The 16412-nt window shown below is 39.1% G+C and overlaps 1 protein-coding gene across 2 annotated transcripts in view; it reads right to left on the bottom strand.

Moving 5' to 3' along the window:
• LOC148423274 (uncharacterized) overlaps positions 1–8469 on the bottom strand; it is a 153639-nt gene extending 145170 nt beyond the window's left edge. Inside the window, exons 1-6 of one of the 2 annotated variants that reach the window (XM_088415784.1) lie at positions 8353–8469; positions 6766–6798; positions 5777–5813; positions 3304–3763; positions 2302–3160; positions 1720–2050 (exon numbers count right to left, since the gene is read on the bottom strand). In XM_088415784.1, the coding sequence (XP_088271910.1) occupies positions 2046–2050; positions 2302–3160; positions 3304–3459 (1020 nt within the window). In that variant the 5' untranslated portion in view covers positions 3460–3763; positions 5777–5813; positions 6766–6798; positions 8353–8469 and the 3' untranslated portion in view covers positions 1720–2045. Of the gene's footprint in view, positions 1–1719; positions 2051–2301; positions 3161–3303; positions 3764–5776; positions 5814–6765; positions 6799–8352 lie in introns of those variants that run through there. The other variant, XM_088415790.1, reaches the window with a different exon arrangement.
• Between the last annotated feature and the right edge of the window lie 7943 nt (positions 8470–16412).

The following is a 16412-nucleotide window of genomic DNA, read 5'->3' as shown; positions in this document are numbered from 1 at the left end:
AAAACGGGGGCGCCTTCAACCCAAATGAGGCAATGGATGTGTGGACTTCCTCTGTGCTGAAACTCCAATCTTAAAAGTAATCGACCACTTTTCCAACAGGTCGCGCCGGAGAAAGGAGCAGGTCTCTAAACAGAGCTTCCACACGTTTGTCAAACATGCGCATCGTCGTCACCGGATTGCTGCGGAGAATTTCGCACTTTGCGGCCCAGTCGAGGTCGGCGAAAATCACCCGTTCACCTTGCTGCGCTTTGATGGCGGTGATGACTTTTTCCCAACGCATTTCGGCAGCCGAGAACGTGCAGAAGAACGTGGGTGTGCCTAGCTGCCGAATCATGGCAAAAAGGTCCTTGAGACATTTCTCCCAATAGGCCGGGGTGCCCCTTAACGGCACCATGAAGCAGACGGCGTCTTTGCTGTGTATCAGTTTTTCAACTTCCCGTTTATCCTGCAACATAGCATTGTTTATTCGTCGACCGTCTCTTGTAAAAGGTTTACCTTTGCGTAGCTGTATTCTTATGCTTGATGTGGCCTGGTAGATTTCATTCACAAACTGAGCAAAGAACAAGTAGTTAGCATCTCTGGCAAAACGTTCATCCACGCAGGACAGTCGGGCTTTGAAATACTTGCTCGGCGTGAGTTTAATCTTCCTCTCTTCATCGAGAGTGTTTTCCCCGGTCGGGAACTGGACCGGAAAAGCCATGGCCTCAAGTTTGGGAGTCTTGAAAAAGCTTACCGGGCTATTCCTTTCTGCGGGAGCAACGGAGTAAATTCCCTCAGTGAAACTCATAATTTCCTCCGATACATCGTTAGGTTGGAGACATGATTCAAATATTACGCCACCACTGGGTTCATCTGCTTCTTGCACATTTTGGGCACGTTGCTGCGGTTCGTCACGCTCACCATTGTCTTTGTCATCGTTTGTTTCGCGGAGAGCATCACTCTCAAATTTGTTTATCTGGACCAGATCTTCCTCATCAAAGTCACTCGTATTCATTCCGTCTTCAGAAGAGCTACTTTCATCGTCGGTGCGTGTCGGGTCACAAAAGTCAGGGTCGTCGCGAATGATTATGTCGCTGTATTGTGGATGGACCTGCTTCAGTTTAATCAGAGCACGTATTAGGTTAGGCCAAGTGACAGTTTGAAATACCTGGTGACCTTTGTAGCAAAGCCGTCGCTTCAGCTTCACTCGCAAAACATGGGATTCTCTCCTGGGTCGTGGCAAGACGTTGACTGTCTCTTGTACTTCCGATGGAACACACACAACATTTCCACGAATGGCTCGTTGCTGACCTTTTGGAAGAGGAAAAATTTTGGCGAAAACTACATACTTTGATATGAGATGCCTCTCCAATATGTTCAACCCGCAAAGTTCATTCGGAATATCTGCCAGTTGGAGATTGTTAGCGACTGCTAGCGCTGGCATTTTGCCACTTTTGAGATGTGCGAAGCAAGTGTGACAAATCCACTCTTGTTTTCTTTCCTCTGGTACTTTGCACGATGGATCACATTCACGGTGACAAATATGAAGAAATTTTCCCGTGAGGCAGCTTTCAACAACATGTTTGTTTTTCTCAAAAGAGCGACGCCGACAAATGCGCACTTGGTTCGCGAATAATGCTCGGTGACAAACAGTGCAGACAAAAGTGGGTCCAAATGTAATTTGCCTTTTGAAGAGCTCCACAGCTTTAGTGATTTCACAATTGATTCTGTCATTCGATAGTTGCTTTATCACTTTGTATTTTTTCAAAATTTTATTTGCGCAACGCAACACGTTTGTTCTCGATGAGTCGTACTTTGTTTTCATTGCCCGTCTCATGATTTCCTTATGTTTGGATCTGAATCCAGGATCATTTCGGTAACGGTTTGTGATGTAGAAGCACTGTCGGGCTTTAAAGCCGATGTCGTTCCGATACCTTTGCTTAATGTAAAGGTGCTGTCGGTCTCGAAACTCGAGGCCATCCCGATATCTTTGTTTGACGTAAGAGCGCTGCCGAGCTTGAAACTCTGGATCCTCTCGATATCTTCGTTTCATGTAAAAGCGCTGTTTATCCTGAAAAGCAAAATCATTCTGATATCGCTTTGTCATGTAGTAGCGCCGTCTCAACTTAAAGCTATCATCTGTCTTATAGAGATGTGATAAACGGGAAAGGATTTTCTTCTTAAAGCCCTCATCGACCAAGTAACGATGTATAACATAGGACCTTTGTTTCAAACGAAAACCTATGTCTTGTCTGTAACGAGTAGTTATATAGTACCTTTTCCTTTGTCGTAAGTCTACGTTCTGACAGTAATTTTCTTTACCTTTTACGTTTTTGCGTATTCGCTTCAGTTCCCTTTTGCTGGGTTTGTCTCCGGAATCAACGGCCATCTTTTCTTGTGCATGCATCCGTCTTTTAAATTTTCTTCTTCTCGCTTTACTCATTTTTGACAAGTCTGGTAGAGGTTTAGACATTGGGAAAATCAACCCATCAGTGTTATCCGTCAGATCATGACGGCGTTTTGCGACGTGGGGCACAGATTCGTTTGAACGTGAACTTGTCGTGGTCTCAGCAACGGCTCGGCTTGTGTCGACGCGTTCAAACTGCAACGTCAATGGAGGACGCTCTGCACATGGCACCATCTCATGGTCATCAGCAGTAACATCCACAGATGCAAAGCTAAGGGGTATAATCTCATACTGAGAATCACAATTGGCGTTTGACATGGTGAAAGATTTAATCAATGTATCTGTCAGGTCATTCAAGCATGTAAAAAGCAATACAACGGCTGTGCCGTTTTGAACAGGTAGTCCGTCACGTCCTCGGCTGTGAGGATCAAAAAACCCAAATCTGCCATCACGGTTTCGAAAAACAGCTATGCACAGTGATTGCATAATCAAAAGAGCAAAGTTTACACCTGAAGTCAAGCACTGAAGTCTATCTCGAAGATTTAGATAATACACTTCACCAAGGAAAGAGGTCAACATACCACACGAAGGAAGACCCTTTATCAACATGTGCTGCTTTGCAAACCCGCTTACAATGCCTGGAACCTCATCAATTGTCAGGAAACGGTGAACAAAGCGCCCTTCTGCTTGCAACGTAGTTATAATACTTACATATAGTTCATGGCCTTGTTTGAGAACAAGATCAAGCTGAGAGCTGGTCAGGTGATCTAACTCCTGCAGGAATGCCAGAAATATAACAGAGTTGGTCACACACTGGCTGTTTTTCCATTTACCATATCTCCAATGCGCTTGGCTGTGAGAAGCCAACACATACGTTACCATATGTTGCACGAGAGCCATTCCGCCACCATACTCACCGTGTGCTTCATCGGCACAGTTGTCATCAATCTTGAACACGGGTGCCTCAGTCGGGCATGTTGCCATCTCTGATATGGGTGCCTCATTTGGGCAGATAACAATCTCTGATATGGGTGACACACCCAGGCATGTATCAATCTCTGAAATTGCCTCATTCAGGCAGGTATTGATCTCTGATATGGGTGACACACCCAGGCATGTATCAATCTCTGAAATGGGTGAAACACCCAGGCATGAATCAATCTCTGATATTGGTGCCTCGTTAGAACAAAAATCATCAGAGCGTGCAAGAGTTGCTTGGGAGCCACGGCGTCGCTGCCAGCAAGACTTTGCCGCTAAAGATTTTTTGTTCTTCCTCGGCATGCTTTTAAACTGACGGGATTAGGTAGAAAATAGGAAGAGACAAAAAGGTAGAGCAGCAAAAAAGAGGGGTGTTTGGGGTGAGGTGGAGAAGGTCTTCTGAAAATAAAATACACACGTTTTAATAATATTGAAGGCAAGTTTATGTGCATAGTGCATTTCATTTACGAGACAATTTAAAGTGCCGGAATAATGAAACCCAAACAACTAGGTAAAACATTCAAAGTTCAGCGTTCTAAATCAGGCGTGGGCAAACTATGGCCCGGGGGCCACATGGCTTAGGCTTTTATTCCAGGCCGCCAAACTTTAAGAAATTAACAGTCAGGAGATGGATAAGTTTAATATCCTGAAAGATGGCAGAACTATCAGTACGTTAAAACAGTAACAGTCAGATTTACAAAAATGAAAAATAATGACAAAACTATCTTGTTCATTTGTCAATTCTCGTAAGTGATTTAAATAAACAGTTAAGTGCATGGGACTTGAATAACGGTTCTAACTATTTTTGTTGAATTTTCTATTGAAATATCCCACATTTTTTTTCTTGTAGTCTTGTTTTTCAGTTATATACTATTGCTATTATTTCTTTGTATATTTATTTTCTATTATTTGTATTACTATTACGTTTGCTTCAAAAATGTATTAAACTATTTGGGTTGCATTTACAAAATCAGACACTGCCAGGGACCATGCGATCTTCTTCACGATTGGCAGCAGGCGAAAGAGGCTTTGGGAAAGGTAAGAGGGGAACACCCCCCCCCCCCCCCCCCAATCCTAACATCTTCGGGTGAGACGTGTGTTGTGAATGTCCAGCAGAGTAGGAGAGAGACACAAAGACACACATCGATGATCCCTTCAGCCGCTTTCACAATGTGCTGCAGAGTGTGACAACAGGACATAAGGCAGGCACCGAATCACACAGTAATGCAGCTGATAATAGTAGCGCGAGTAGGCATGGGCCAAACACCATGTTGACAGGTTTACTGCGGTGTTAAAAAGTTGAGGTTTCAATAATGGCAAATGCAATCTATTACCAATAATTAGCGTTTGTTAATCTTTACCCAAACAGTGCAGAATACGATTGGCTTTTTGCAGAGTTGTCTCAACACGTCGCCTTTGATGGCAATCAACAGTTTTTGTTTGACCTTGTTAACAAGCACTGAAGATAACGAGGAAACAAACAGCACGTTGGAGGTCATGGCACATTTGTGTGTGTAATCAATAAATATGCTGAATTTTGAACTTTTACGCAATTTAGGTAGTTTGGGCGTCTTATTCAGATGCCTCCCAAACTCAAACAAAAATGATCACATTTGATCCAAACCACAAATTTATGATCAAGACAATAAAACAAAATGGCATTCTGTATAATTTGAAGTGTTATAGGTAACAACAGTTTTTTTTAGAAAACAAATCTCATTTTACGGAACGATTTTTTAACTAGTGTGCCTTCGAGTGGACATTAATGGCAGTGTGGTGCAACTTACCGTTGATGGGAAACTATGAACAAACACAGGTATGTTAAAATGTTTATGCATTTATTTTTGTGTATTAAACATGGTACACATTTCTCAATGTACTGAATATACAATACACTTTTGGGAAAATCAAATACGATTGTAATTTTTCCATTGTATGCCAGCTGTAATTTCGATACTGTGATATTTTTGCGCAAGGTTTATCAAAGACTCATAGATTTTATTGTCTCATGTATACATACCCTTAGAATCTATTATCAGCACGTGGCGGGCACAAACTCATTGGTGGGATATTAATATGCATTGTTTCAAGCGTCCCAAACTCGTGAGGATAAGCAGCTACAGAAATGGTTGGAGGTTTCAAGTGTGTGAACACTGATTGTTATTGCAAGGCATTTGAACACAGGAGGTTTATTGAACAGTGAATAAAGTGGAGTAATAGAAATGCACTTTCTACACCAAATGTTGCTCATTCCAAACTATGCTCAGTGAGTACATTCATAACTCTCATTCGAGATGACCAATGTCTTTTTTGAATACCGCTGGTCCTTTATATGGCACGTCACCATAGTTGCCACAATTCTTCCAAATGGCATGCGCCTATTTTGAAAATGTGTAAGTAATTTTCACACACCTCAAGTTTGTAGAGATGCGGGATTCAACAACAGGATCTGTAGGCACAAAAAGCAACACCGAAATGAAGTGAACATTTCAACTCAAAACCCAAATGTAGATTTTTTTACTCGGGTCTAGGAGTGAACAATATATGTCACAATGTCCTCAATGCATACAGTTTCATATGTACAATTGTATGCTTTTATTATCATGAAAACATTAAACTAGGCAGCTAACAACAAATAACAAAATGTACACGTTGATATAGTTTTTTGCCAGTAATTTGTATCCTGTAAAATGTGAGGGGGAGTTGGGAGCTACGGTATTGCTCAAGCATGCTTCATCATAATCACCATGATAAGGAAACACTCTACCACTGCACAGATCCACCCTCTAATTGATCTTGTCCAAATAAAGATGATGCATGATGCACCAAACTTTCAAACCATGCTTGGCTTCCTATTTCTCCAATAGTTTTATATGTACTCCAGTACTACATGAAGGATGAGAGTTAAAAAAAAATTGAAAGTGGCACATGTAAAGTGCTACTAAGAGCATTTTTAAAATGTGAATTTTTATTTCACATTTACTGCAATTATTAAAAAATATAATATATACTTAACTAAATGGATGGTCAACCCCATTACCCCATAGTGTTGTTAGAATAATTTTAATGCACAATTATTCTGACGCGTAGAAAACTACTTTGATTTTATTTTGAGGATTCTAGAAGCTATGACTGTATTTGACCAAAAGATGTCCCGAGTGTGGCTATTTCATAAGGCTTTGCATAATTGACGGTTTCCAAATCAATACAATAGAGACCACACATACTTTTACGAGGTGTCATCAAACCGATCTGTACTTTATACTGAACACTCATTCAACGTAGGAGCAAAATCTACTTTTAATAAAGCAGAAGCTTTTCAATGACATGTCATCTCAAAATTGCCACAATTCTTTAAAATTAAATGAGGCTAAGTAAATCGGTTGGCAATTTGCACATACCTCAGGATCAGAAGAACAGTCCTACAGCAGAATCTGTAGACGCAAAGATAATCATTTGGTAATATTTGACTCACAACACAGTTATATATATATATATATATATATATATATATATATATATATATATATATATATATATATATATATATATATACTGTTATGCACCTTTCAAAAACTTTTGCAGTATGAATTACACATTTTCCCCAAAAAAATCTAATATCAAACACTCACAATTATGCCCAAAATATTGATCACGAAGATTTTGGTCAAGATTCAATTCAAGATTCTAAATCACCAGTACTCGTTTTGCGTCCAACGTGTATTTATTCGGTTTTATTTTATTCCAGCAGGATATAAACAAGTTGTCCAGACTTGACACTTGAAAATAACAATAATAAAATGTAAATTGTATTTAAAACAAATAACTAGGCACACAAACGCACCACAGCAAAGTGAATTGCAAAGTGCACGCCAATGAAAAACGGGCAGTGCAGCGACGAGTCGAAACGCTTCACCAAATTAGCACACGTGGTTTTAGCATAGTAGTATATTATCGCATGAGAACTAAAGCGAACCAAGTTAATTGATAATGACTCATTGCGGTAAGAACAAAGTGCTTATAAAACAAAAACGTTACTGTTTTCAGTTTGTTAGAGCAGTGTAGATAAAGTATTTACAAATATTAATATCGAAATACCTTGAGAGCACCGGACTTACCGCTCACACTTCGCAAGGGCAATAATCCGCAAGCGGAAGTACGCGCACATTTAGATTTATGTTACCTTCACTGACATTCGGATTTATTTTCCCTTTGCTGCAGTTTACCTACGCAAAAACATTTGTAACAATATATTATTTAGATGTGTTGACAGACGTGATGGGCAAAATGAACAAACACCTGAAAAAGTAAATCAATCGAGCCCTAAATGTTGTTATGAGCGTGCATCGGTAATAAAAAGTGTGGTGTTCCACGCTTCCTGAACCGTCCCGTACGACTGGATTGACACAGGTGGAGGACACACGAAGTAGTTCGCTGGGTTTGAACTGTCATTCGTAAAAGGCATTTCCACGAATGCGGACACAAAAGATGTAAATATGAGTAATATTGAGAATGTGAAATGTGTGAAGTTTGGAGTAAGAATCACATTGGCACACACGGCAAACATGCGACAAACATGCACATTTTGTGGATGAAACTTTAACGTGAATACTAAAAGTGAAGTATGAAAAGTACGGTATATTTGCCATTAGCAATTATACCAAATTTAGGTGCAATAACAACTTAGACATCAATGGACAAAGTGAAGCAGTGCAAAGTAAACATGTATCATGTTAACATGTTAGGTAGGAAAGGGTTAATGGAGCCCAATAGATTTGAGTGGGCGGTGACGTCACGCACATTTTGTGGATGAAACTTTAACGTGAATACTAAAAGTGAAGTATGAAAAGTACGGTATATTTGCCTTTGCAATTATACCAAACTTAGGTGCAATAACAACTTAAGACATTAATGGACAAAGTGAAGCAGTGCAAACGTAAACATGTATCCAAAACCACGAACGGACAACATATTCAAACTGTACTTACATTCTCATGGACGCACGGAATAATAATGAAAGGAATGAGATAATCCACAGAATGATTGAAAGCAGAAAAAATGACTGTCCGTTACAACGATACCTGCCGACTGACCCGTGAAAGAGCAAAACAACCTATGATAGTGTAAACAGAGTCCTGATTGGTAGTGGAGGAATGAAACATAACTTGTGATTAGTTGCTAGGCGGTTGCTAGGAAGATCACATGACCACAGGAGAAACATGTCCAGACGTAAATAGTAATAACAGAACGATTCAAACACGAAATCGTTAAGTATAATCAGAAACTTCTTAACAACACCATTCACTTAACATTAGACAATTTTTACGGTACAAAAACTTGAATTGTAGCTGAAAGTTGAACTGTAAACGTGAAACGCGATTTGCCCGAACCGGGACACGGACATGTTGAAGATGACAACTCTACCACTGGGCCACTGGGGGGCAGTGTAAGACCACACTGTGAAAGCTAGAAATATAGGGAATGAAGTATTTTTGAACGTGAATCTATGAAGAACTACGAATAATACAAAGTTAAAAAACTGAAAATAGTTCAACTGTGGAATGAAAAGATGAAATGAAAGTAAGAACAGTCTGAAAAGGCTAAATTCTTTAAATATGAATAGTATAAAAAACGTAAATTGTAGGAAAACGATGAATAGTTGAACCTTGAAAAAAAAAAAAGCACTTCACGTGAATATGTGGAATGATATGAAGTTCGAACGGCATGAATTGGATGAACTGGGAAGGAATTGAAACCAAAAAAAAATACTGAATTAACTGAAAAAAAACACTGAATGTGTGAAAAGACACAGCGGGGATCGAACGCACGAACATGTAGTAGATATACGTCAACAGAACGTCTGAGCCACGGGAAATGACGAAACCGTGAACGCTTTAAAAGGAACTAGGAAGAACGCTATAATCACTTAACATTAGGCCGTTTTTACGGTACAAAAACTTAAATTGTAGGAAAACGATTAAAAGTTGAAACTTGAAAAATAGACCCGCACTAACTAAAAAAGACTCACACAACTAAAAAATGACGCAGCCTGGGATTGAACCCACGAACATGAAGTGCGAATGCGGTACACAAATCCCATGAGCCACGGAAACATAGGAAATAACGAAAACGTTAAAGTTTAAAAATAAAGCACGAAGACCAGCCCATTCACTTAACATTAGGCCATTTTTACGGTACAAAAACTTAAATTGTAGGAAAACGATGAAAAGTTGAAACTTGAAAAATAGACCCGCACTAAACATGAATATGTAGAATGATATGAAGTTTGAACGGCATGAATTGGATGAACTGGGAATGAGTTGAAACGTACCTAAAAAACGGTCGGAATAAAAAAAATAATAATAACTAGAAAATGTGCAATTTCTGAAGAAATTGCGTGTGAAGGTGAAACCGTTGAAGGTTTGGGAGTTGAAAAGTGGAATGATGTGAAACAATTGAATGGTGTGTATCTGTGAAGAAATATGAATACAAAGTTGAAAAACTGAAAAAAAGTTGAACTGTGGAATTTGAAGATGAATGAAAAACTGAAAAAAAGTTGAACTGTAGAATGATTTGAATCTGTGAAAAATTATGAATCCTACAAAGTTAACAAACTGAGAACAGTTGAACTGGAATAATGTGAATCTGTGACATTAGGCCTAATGTTAAGTGAATGATGTGATTCAAAAACATGCAGGATATCAGCCCTCGAGGACTGGAGTTTTAAACTCCTGTTAATGAGCTTATCATTTGAATGAGGTGGATTGAATGAGGTGGATTGTGGATTGATGTGAAACAGTGAAGAAATGTGAATAATACAGAGTTGAAAAACTGAAAAAAACTTAAACGTATTAATCAAGCTGAGTTAACCAAGCCAGATGCCGTACTAGGTGGAAGCAGTAGTGAGAGGTAATGAGACGTCTAATAAAATATCCAAGATGGCCGCCCATGAGGGCAGATTGGAGTTGGAGTCTTCAGTGGTCTAAGATGGCCGCCCGATGGCAACATGGGAAATGGATTACTTTGTGTAACTAAACTATAGGTGTCAAACTCCAGTCCTCGAGGGCTTGTATCCTGCATGTTTTTGAATCACACCTGTAATGGAGGTGTCGGAGTAGCGTCCAAACTTGTGACCTCCTTGAAAGGACTGTACTTGACTGATTCAGAGGATCCTCAATCTTATCAGGTTGTCCGGCCAGAACATAAAGACGATGCACACTCTCATGCCACTCTTTATTTGTATATAATGTTCTATTTATTTATCTGGGTTGGTGTGTGTGTGTTTCTGTGTTTGTGTGTTCTGTGTGTGTTCTATGTTTGATTGTGGGTGTGTGGTCTCTGCAAAGGAGAGCAGAGAACATTCACTAAACATTGATAACTAACATAACTAACATTGTACAATATGTTACATCATATGCTCACATGACTCTATATTAGCTTAGAATAACATAAACAACACAGGCAAACATACCGTACAATGATAGTGACTGATCTGCTCTTACCGCAGTCCTGTCAGCTATCTGAGGACAACTAACAGTCCTGACCGACTCTCCGTGTAAAGGGTTAAGACGTCCCGTTAGTCCAGCACAGCTCTAACGCTGTATCGCCAGGCGACGGACATCTGCGTAAGCCGGTGTCGAGGAGGATACGTTCTGGTGCTCACAGCCTTTAAGTTTTTAAGCGTCTACCCATCTTACTTTAATCCGCCGACTCGTCGAGTAACCGTTGAGACGAGAAGGTAGAAAAAACACGCAAATTATATATATATTTGGCTGCTCCTCACTCTAAAAGATCATTTGCACTTGTTAAGACCAGAATAGGGTTTAGCAGTCTTATACGACCACTCGGGTACGTTTGTTTTAACTTCAACCAACTCTGAGTAACTAAACTTTAATCAAGAATGGCCCTGCCGATGTAAAGGCAATATCATTATTTCACTTACAAAAGACTAGGAGGTTCTCTAATTTTGGTCTATAAAAATGACAGAGATAGAATAAAAATTGAAATTTTGAAGTATTTATTTAGCGAAAGCAAAGCAAATAATTATTCACAGTATCAAAAAGTACATGGCTGGGCCTACCATGCCCTCTTAATACATAAAACACAAAAACACATTCAATACATTTTGTCTTTCAGCTAATAAATGATTAAGATAAAACTTCGTCCAAGGCTATGAAAAACCATGCACAAAAACAAGTATAATGAAATAAAGAATTTAAAACATAATGAAAGGAGTGGAAAGTTTCTAAAAAGTCTAATACCAATTTTGGAAGAGAATCAAAGTGATCAGTTTCAATTCTCCTACATTGCGAATTAATGACATTATTAGTTGGGCTATCGGATGGATTTAGAATTTAGAATGACTTCCTTACCGGTTTGCTGCTTGAAATCCTCCGAAGGCTAACAACGTCGCAAGAATTTAAAAAGTGTCCAATTCTGAGAGTGACAGAGTCCTACTCCGACTTGGTGGTTTACACCCGAAGCCTGGAGAGGATCCTCACGCTTTTGGCAGGCAAAGGCAAAAAAGGAAGCTACGAGTTTTGGGTGTTGGCCTTTTTATAGGACCTCAATCCCATGACTCGATGTACGCGTAATGGAACATACTTTGAACGATCTTAGCCTTAAATGGAGGACTTTGAACGATCTTAGCCTTAATGAACGATCTTAGCCTTAAATGGAGGAAGTGAAAGTGTCACTGTGACACTTTGAGCACTTTTAATCGAACGATCGGACATGACTAATATCAACTCAAGGCCAGGCAGCAGCCTTTCCACCAAAAATAAGCATACATGGGCATTTGTTCCTCTTTTGGTATGCTGACCTGGCAGCTCAGTGTCTGTGCTGGCCGTTTAGTAACTTTCCACTTGAACACACGAACATTCCAATATGATTCAGCTGTATCTTGATCAAAGATACAGTTTAAAATGGTAATAACAAATTGCATATTTCAAATCAGGCTAAAAAAGGCAATAACATATCATATGTGCACATTTACAGAATAAACATGAACATAGGTCTTAACATTTGTGATCAATTGACACTTTTTCCAATGGCAGTTACAGAGTAATATTGAGCATGACTTATTGCTAAAAGCTTGCTTTGATCTTATGGCCTCACAATGCGTCTTCATTGTGAGTTGACTTCATGGACTTCTTTAATGTTGGTTGTCTTCAGAGATGATTTGGTGTCTGCTGTTTATGATATATTTATTTATAATATATTTATATTTATATTATATTCATTTATTTGTTTTATTCCAGTCGAGGTCAAATCTGACTGGTATCTTAAGCCAATAATTTACATGGTAATTTTACATCAATTTGGCTCAATGTTACATCAACATGGCGCATTATTCCATTACATCGCTGCACTACCTGCGTTCACCACTATGTGTCGCCATTGCCCTCATCACATGACAATAGGAAGAATGAATTCAACCCAATCGTTCCAAAATGTGCGTTAGGTAGGAAAGGGTTAATGGAGCCGAATAGATTTGAGTGGGCGGTGACGTCACTCCCTTACGCCGGAAGAATCACATTGGCACACACGGCAAACATGCGACAAACATGCACATTTTGTGGATGAAACTTTAACGTGAATACTAAAAGTGAAGTATGAAAAGTACGGTATATTTGCCTTTAGCAATTATACCAAACTTAGGTGCAATAACAACTTAGACATTAATGGACAAAGTGAAGCAGTGCAAACGTAAACATGTATCCAAAACCACGAACGGACAACATATTCAAACTGTACTTACATTCTCATGGACGCACGGAATAATAATGAAAGGAATGAGATAATACACAGAATGATTGAAAGCAGAAAAAATGACTGTCCGTTACAACGATACCTGCCGACTACCGGTGAAAGAGCAAAACAACCTATGATAGTGTAAACAGAGTCCTGATTGGTAGTGCAGGAATGAAACACAACTTGTGATTAGTTGCTAGGCGGTTGCTAGGAAGATCACATGACCACAGGAGAAACATGTCCAGACGTAAATAGTAATAACAGAACGATTCAAACACGAAATCGTTAAGTATAATCAGAAACTTCTTAACAACACCATTCACGTAACTTTAGACAATTTTTACGGTACAAAAACTTGAATTGTAGCTGAAAGTTGAACTGTAAACGTGAAACGCGATTTGCCCGAACCGGGACACGGACATGTTGAAGATGACAACTCTACCACTGGGCCACTGGGGGGCAGTGTAAGACCACACTGGGAAAGCTTGAAATATAGGGAATGAAGTATTTTTGAACGTGAATCTATGAAGAACTACGAATAATACAAAGTTCAAAAACTGAAAAAAGTTCAACTGTGGAATGAAAAGTAAGATGAAATGAAAGTAAGAACAGTTTGAAAAGGCTAAATTCTTTAAATATGAATAGTATAAAAAACGTAAATTGTAGGAAAACGATGAATAGTTGAACCTTGAAAAATAAAAAAGCACTTCACGTGAATATGTGGAATGATATGAAGTTCGAACGGCATGAATTGGATGAACTGGGAAGGAATTGAAACCAAAAAAAAAAAAAATACTGAATTAACTGAAAAAAAACACTGAATGTGTGAAAAGACACAGCGGGGATCGAACGCACGAACATGTAGTAGATATACGTCATCAGAACGTCTGAGCCACGGGAAATGACGAAACCGTGAACGCTTTAAAAGGAAGTAGGAAGAACGCTCCAATCACTTAACATTAGGCCGTTTTTACGGTACAAAAACTTAAATTGTAGGAAAACGATGAAAAGTTGAAACTTGAAAAATAGACCCGCACTAACTAAAAAAGACTCACACAACTAAAAAATGACGCAGCCTGGGATTGAACCCACGAACATGAAGTGCGAATGCGATACACAAATCCCATGAGCTGCGGAGACATGGGAAATATCGAAAACGTTAAAGTTTAAAAATAAAGCACGAAGACCAGCCCATTCACTTAACATTAGGCCATTTTTACGGTACAAAAACTTAAATTGTAGGAAAACGATGAAAAGTTGAAACTTGAAAAATAGACCCGCACTAAACATGAATATGTGGAATGATATGAAGTTTGAACGGCATGAATTGGATGAACTGGGAAGGAGTTGAAATGTACCTAAAAAACGGTCGGAATAAAAAAAATAAAAATAATAATAATAAAGGTGGAGAAAAACATAAGTGTGAAGGTTTCACCTTCACACAATAAAGGTGGAGAAAAACATAAGTGTGAAGGTTTCACCTTCACACAATAAAGGTGGAGAAAAACATAAGTGTGAAGGTTTCACCTTCACACAATAATAAAGGTGGAGAAAAACATAAGTGTGAAGGTTTCACCTTCACATAATAATAATAATAAAGGTGGAGAAAAACATAAGTGTGAAGGTTTCACCTTCACACAATAAAGGTGGAGAAAAACATAAGTGTGAAGGTTCCTCCTTCACACAATAATCCGGAGAAGAACAATAGGGAATGGGAAAGTACATTTGTTGCCTTTTGTTCCTTTTGAAGGTGACGACTAGCCTTGATTTCTCCTGGGCCAAGACTATATCTGATTCACACTGACATTACGTCATCTAAATATTTATTAAAACAACACAGTTCCACGAACACACTTTATTATTTGACACATTGCATAAAAAAAAAAATATGCATTTCCTTAAAGTGTCACGAGATGAACAGAAGCAGGAACTGTCACGGGGGTGCGCGGCGGGTGTGAAGGCCGCCGTGGTTGCGGAGGAGGAGGACCCAAAAGCAGGGGAGCGTCGGGACAGGGGGTTGATGAAATCCATATTAACACAACGAACGGAAACAAAAGCAGGAAAAACAGGGCAGCAAAAAACTCGAACTAAGGGCACAGGCAGGCTGGCAAAACCGAAAGCAAACACTACGGGCAGGCTGGCAGGTAAACACAGAGTTGAGGGACGGAGGGCGAGATGGGACTACGAAAACGCGACAGAGACAATATGACATGACATGACAATGACAATGATCCGACACGGGCTGTAACGAAAACCAGGTTTAAATACATTCAACTCTAATCAGACAAACACACGGCAGCTGGGCAGGGACAACAGGCAAAGGGAGCGGATTGGAGGACACGAGGGGCAGGTAACGCGGACAGGTGGACTAAATCAAAACTAACGCAGGGAGACACGAGAGGAGCAGAAACAGGAACTATATACATAAACAGAAAGAAACAGAACCCCTCAAAATAAACCCACAACCCAAAATGCAACAAACCATGACAGGAACTATGCAAAAAGAAAAGAACAGAACCCCTCAAAATATACCCAACACCCAAAAACCAAAAGAGCATGACACATGGATAAATCGCCATCTGGTCCTTCAAATAGAGAAAATGCTGACTTAATTTCATTTAGGAAAAAAAATTAACGTTGACGACATATGAAGAGTTAAATATCCCAATTACAGAACATTTACATGGAGTAACAAAACGGTGTTAAACGAATCAAGAATTGATTTTTGGTTGATATCGAAGACTTTTGACAAAACAATATTGAAGTGGACATACCTGTACACCCTACCCCTCTCACAGATCATAGAGCCATACACATAAAAATACATTTTTCTTCAAATGTTTCAAAAGAAAATTCTATGGGTTGAAGGGCTGTTATTTTGGTATGAGGAGTTTTTAAAGAAATATCATCTATCAGTGACACCTGGAAATTTTGTGAAGGTATTTGGAGTCATTCCTTCTGGTGTATGCATGTTTTTCAAGCATCAAAAACATTTGGATATATATACAACTGTTTCATTAACTTCAATAGTTCCAACTATAGGAAGAGTGTGTTTAATTAATCATCCTGTAAATAACAAGAGAGATTCATAAGAAAAGATATTGCAACTTTACCCAAAGTTATTTCCTTTTGAAAAAGGTTTGTCTTTTAAATTATTACACAAATTCTACCCAGCTAAAAGTTATTTAAGTAAAAGATTTAAAACAGATGTTGTTTTGGAACTGTTAAAACAGTTATGCCGCATTCAGATGGAGCGGAATGGAGGCAAAAAAGCGGATGGTTTTGTATTGTAGTC

Source organism: Hippichthys cyanospilos, chromosome 5 (genome assembly GCF_059441005.1).
Source record: "Hippichthys cyanospilos isolate Australia breed blue-spotted pipefish chromosome 5, RoL_Hcya_1.0, whole genome shotgun sequence".
Classification (NCBI taxonomy): Eukaryota; Metazoa; Chordata; class Actinopteri; order Syngnathiformes; family Syngnathidae; genus Hippichthys; species Hippichthys cyanospilos.
Note: the sequence above shows the minus strand (reverse complement) of the source record. Positions and strands in the feature narration are given on the sequence as shown.